This window comes from Peromyscus eremicus, chromosome 8a (assembly GCF_949786415.1).
Source record: "Peromyscus eremicus chromosome 8a, PerEre_H2_v1, whole genome shotgun sequence".
NCBI classification, from domain to species: Eukaryota; Metazoa; Chordata; class Mammalia; order Rodentia; family Cricetidae; genus Peromyscus; species Peromyscus eremicus.
Window position 1 is genome coordinate 45,495,292 of NC_081423.1, and position 5,344 is coordinate 45,500,635.

The 5,344-nt window shown below is 45.1% G+C and overlaps 1 protein-coding gene across 1 annotated transcript in view; it reads right to left on the reverse strand.

Annotated features, from left to right (window-relative positions):
• Positions 1–1,246: 1,246 nt before the first annotated feature.
• The window catches only part of Zswim7 (zinc finger SWIM-type containing 7), a 15,765-nt gene continuing 11,667 nt past the window's right edge, over positions 1,247–5,344 (reverse strand). Inside the window, exons 4-5 of the mRNA XM_059270867.1 lie at positions 3,130–3,234; positions 1,247–1,671 (exon numbers count right to left, since the gene is read on the reverse strand). Coding sequence (XP_059126850.1) covers positions 1,555–1,671; positions 3,130–3,234 — 222 coding nt within the window. The 3' untranslated portion in view covers positions 1,247–1,554. The remainder of the gene's footprint in view (positions 1,672–3,129; positions 3,235–5,344) is intronic.

Here is a 5,344-nt window from a genome sequence, read left to right on the forward strand (position 1 = left end):
GCAATGGACAAAACAGTTGGCTGTACTAATGTATATATACTAATGTATATATACTAATGTATATATACTAATGTAATGTATATATACTAATGTATACTTGTCCCCAGGACAGCAACCCAGAAAACTGAAGTATAATTCAGGTATTTTTGTATTAATTTAGGGAATGATATTCTCCTAAGTTTTGAAGTAGAATTGTAATTCAAAAAACAATTTAAGTTCAGTATTTTCCATGTACACAAAATACTACAGGTGGAAACTACAGGTAGAAATTGTAGGAGAAATAGGGTCCCTCCTTGACTGGAATCCTGTTTCTAGACCTAGGTTCTGGGGTTGCTTCTCTCCCAAGTTAAAATTTACTGGAGCCCACAGTGTGAAAATTTTACTGAGCAAAAACATCTGTCTGTTGTAGTCAGTGAAGTAAAACTGTAAAAAGCACGGTCACGGTGCTGCACTGACTTGCTGTACCAACTACACTGTCTGCACCTTACCATGAAGGCCCCTGAAAGAGGCGCATACGGAGTCCGTCTCTCAAGTAGCAAAGAACTCTTGATTTTTCTTTGCTACAACTCAACATAATGCTCAGCCAACCAGAGAACACTGCAACATGTATTTGGCTTTTTATCAGCAGCTGTTCACTAACAGTTTGTGTTTGGGGTACAACAGTGCATGGGGGATGGTGTCTCTAGGCTGTGAAGTCACCTATTCCATTTGTCTACTTCTTCAGGTCCTAAAGGGTGAGTACTTAGAGAGACAGGGAATTCCCCACCCTCTGGCATCTGGGCTGTCATGGCTTTACCTCTCAAGTCCTTTTCCTGGCTACAATCTGTTTCCTCTTCAGAGTTATCTTCTCAGTGGTCCTTTCTTCTCTCTGGGTCTATCTCGTCTCTTCTCTCCAACACCGTTCCTGGTAGCTAATCTGTTTTTCTTTCTCATGTGAAATTCCTAGTAGGATCTAGTTTCCTTCCGGGCTTTAGTTATGTTCCTTATCCTGCTATAGAAGCCTAGAAATGCTCACAGAGCAACCCAGCTCCCCTGTTCTCCACACCATTGCTCCCAGTCCAGCCCCGTAAGCTGCCCTGACACCAGCACAGGTGAGCTTGGCAGAAGACCCCTCATCTTCTCAGACCTGCTGCTATTTAGCTACATGTCTGCTCTAGTCCTTTACTGAGGAATAATTTTCTCATTTAAGCATGCTCTTACTCTACCACCCCATCTTTACAAAGTTACTAACACTTTAGTAACCTGATCTAGTTGCAGACACCACATGGTATCAGGCTTTATTTGAGTCAACAATACTGAATTGTACCCAGGGACACTTTTGCCTGGGCTCTCAGAGGCTGGTTCGTGTTAAGATCATAAAGGGCTCTTAACCCCACATGAGCCCTCTGCAGCCTACAGTGCCAACCCAAAGCTCATCCTGCAGCCTAGGAGGGCGAAGTGACAGTAACAAGTCCGAAGTGTATCTTATTCCTCCGCCTTGTGAACCATGAGATGTTGAGCGAATTTCCTGATAGGCTTCTGTCTTGAAAGACGATGTTCCTTTCATCGCATCTTTCATGCTTCTTGTGTCTTCTCCATCAATAATAGGTCTGTCAGTTGCTTGTCTGACACACTGAGCTGCTGGCAGTTTCTTATAACCTGACTGAGATAAACTGCCAGGAGATGCTTGCACTGGAATACAAAACACAGACCTGTTAGGAACAAGCAGGATCACGAGAGCTGGAGGGAAGGGTCAGTGAGGAGGCTGCAGGCAGAGGACTGGTGCTGCCCCACCCCACCATGCTCATCCCTACAGGTAACACCACTTCTCCCATTTGCTCTACACAGGAAATGTCCAGCTATCCACTAGTTATTCACCAGGGCTGTGGCATTGGCCAGTCTAATCAAGACCTCTCACTGTCCCATGCAAGGAGGAGAGTGAGACCTTGCCATGCTTCAGCTGGTTTCCTCCCGCCTTCAGAGTGTGGTTACAGCAATGGTTGACAGTCCTTTAGGCACAGTTCTGCAGTGCCCCTCACAAGTGAGCTCATGCAGTCTAATAGCTACCCAGCAGGTTCACACTGCACTACAATGAGCATGCGGAGCCTCTACTCAGCTCTAACCACTGCTGTCTTCTGGGGCGGGAAAGAGCACAGGGAGTTCTCACATGTACACAAATGTGGGGAGATAACCCGTTAGACCCATGACACAGAACACAGCACTGGATCCTCAGAGGACCAGGGTTCAAGCATGTCATTTTACAGGTGAAATAAACCACACTAGTGGCTAGTGGGATGTATGAATAGATGCTCAATTTGGCACCAAACTCTCAAGATGTTTAAACTGCTACGAGCATAAAAAAAGGGGGGGGGAGAAGGGGGGCTTGAGAGATGTCTCAGTGGCTAAGAGTACTGACTGCTCTTCCAGAGGACTAGGGTTCAATTTCCAGCACCCACATGGCAGCTCACAACTGTCTATAACTCCAAGATCTGACACCCTGACACAGACACACCTGCAGGCAAAACACCAATGCAAACAAAAAAAATAATCATTACAAAAAATCTTGAAAAAATAAAAAGGAAGGAATGAGGTGGACTCTATTGTTCTCTACTTTGGCAAGACTAAGGACTAACCACCTTCTCTTAGAGGAGGGTAGTGCATTTCTTTCCCTTTGGAATAAACAATGTGTAGACATGTGCTGTCCTTACTTAATGCTCTGAACTCTGATGGACTCACAAAGACGTAAAGGTGTAAATGGAGGTGTTCCTGCCCCATTTGAGGATGAATGTGAGGCCATCTTTACAACCAGGGAGATGGTGTGTGAGCATCTTTTGTTTACTTCTCTCTCTACTGAACCATCCTCTCCCCCAGTACTCATTTCCAAGATTGCCTTACTGTCCCCACAACCTCCTCTACAACCTTTTAAATAAAAACCAGGAAACTGACAAAGTACCAAAAATGACATTGCATTTCAGGAGGCTAAATCCAAGAGGTGACTAAGACAAGGACAGCAAACCACAATTTCTCCAACACTGAGGGAAATACCCATTCTGTGTAAACCTCCCCCCCCAAAAAATGTATGTGGCACTTAAGGCATGAAATGAGGCTAGCCTGTTCTCTCCCAACTTGTGTGCAGGAGCCCATTCTTACCAGCAGACTGTCACCCTTCCGTAACACTGAGAAGGCAAATGCTGGGCATGAGCAGTAGTGACAGGAAGCCAGGCATGTGTATGTTTTGCCAGAACTCCCAAGCACCTGGGAAGAAAAGGCCGGACAGTGTTAGAAGGTTTGCTCCTGGTACAACGTCCTGACAGTCCATCCCCTGTGTGAGAGCTGCTGCTGAATACCATTGTGGAGACCTGCCCTTGAGTTTGTACGAAAGGGGAACGCAAGTTTTCTTTCCGCAGTGTGCAAACTCTTCGCTTCAGCTTTGTAGGACTTTAGACAGCGGAAGAGCTTCAGCCTAATTCACCCCTCCACACAGCCTCTTATTCCCATGTGATGCACAGGTCTCAGCCTGCAGGGGTTAAAAAGAAGTGAAGAGAAAAGCCTGTGTGCATTTTACTGCGGGCCTTTAACCCGTGGCATTAGACAGCAAGCACAGACATTTATTTCTAAAGCTACTGTTAGGCTCCCAGAGAGTGAAAATGGGTAGAGTGCTCAGGGAGGCAGGAGCAGGGCAGCTCTCAGATGAAGAGCCTAGAGAGGGTGTGAGAGAAGCATCTGAGTGGGGAGAATAATAAAGTGGAGTCTTGTGAAAGGGATGACTCAGCTGCTCAGGATGGAGGTCCCAGGAAAGGAGGCAAGTTCAGATCTGCCTTCTCATCCAGCGGGATGGAAGGAGAACACAGACATGTGGGTGTTGGTGAGAGGCCCAGTACAACAAACACCCTTGGTGACAGTCGAAAGGAACACAAAGGAAACGTAAAAGGAAAATAAGATTGGCCTGTGGTGTGATTAGACCAGTTTGTTGGAGAAACCACTCTACCACCAAGTAGTCAAACATTTCCTATTAGGAATGTTTGCTATAGTTTGGATTCTGAATGTCCCCCAAAGGCACATGTGTTAAAAGCTTGGTTGCTATGTCCTGGTTCATTTGGGAAATGGTAGACCCTTTAGGAGATAGGATATAGTTAAAGGGAGTTAGGTTGTTCTGGGCATGCTGTTACAGGAGATACTGGGATTCTAACCTTCCTGTCTTTGCTTTCTGGCTGTTGGGTGAAGAGGCCTTCTCAGACTCCTGTTCCTGATATGGTATGTTGTAACATACTATGCTGGCATAGGCCAGTACAACAGGGCCCAGGGACTATGGATGGAAACCTCTGAAACTGCTAGCCAATATGTGGGGGACCAGCTCCCACCTTTACCTGGGTACCCTTGAGGAGTGAGGGATAAGAGATTTAGATAGAAGGATAGAGGTGAGAGAAACAGATACACAGGATAGCCTCGGGAGGGCCTGGATCCTTATCCATTGGCCCAGAACTTCATTCAAAAGGGCTTTTTATAACAGTGCCAAGGGGCAAAGCAAAAGACCTCCTTCTTGCTAGATACAACCAAGTGTAGACCCTTCCAAACACCTGGTACCCAGGCCCATGGTGCAATCATCCCCTTATGCAGCCCTCCTGGTAAAGCAAGCTCAGCTCTCACTAGGAAACCTCTGTGGGCTCCCACACCAATAGAAACCTATTCTCCTTTACATTGGCTTATGCCAGATACTCATTATAATCATGAACACTAGCTAACATCGGCTGCATCTAAGAGTCAACCTCCAAATGAAGTAGAAGATTATTACCATCAAAGGGAAGTACAAACATTTCAATTACTTTACAATGGACTGTCATATCTGAGTTTACCAGAAGGCTTTCAAATTAAATTTAGGCTTTAAGATGGAAATCTAAATGAAAAAGTCAGGATTTGTTAAAATTATTATGTCAGCATTCCCAGGATTCTCTGCCCCAACCTGAGAACAAATAACAGGTAAGGCCTTAACTAGAAGAAATAATAGGTTCAAGTGTTGTGCTTCTGTTCGTCTGTTTAGTGCTTAACATAGTTCAGCTTTTCTGGTAGTTGTTGACTCAGTCAGCAGAATTCCATGGGGATTTGAGATGACTAGGAATGTCCTTCTACCATACCCATTAAAGACTAAGACCTAGTTTAAATCAGGTATTAAAAACTACGCCTTACACATTTCCTGTTCTAAGCATGATGCCCACAGCACGGAGTATCAATACAGTTTCCCTAGTGAGTCTAGAAAGATAATGGACATTAAAGCTGACTGCTTCCCACTTGATCCTAAAAAAAACTCACCGGCATTCAACAGGGACATGGATAATCACTGGCTCTCCACACTACCCAAAGAATATAC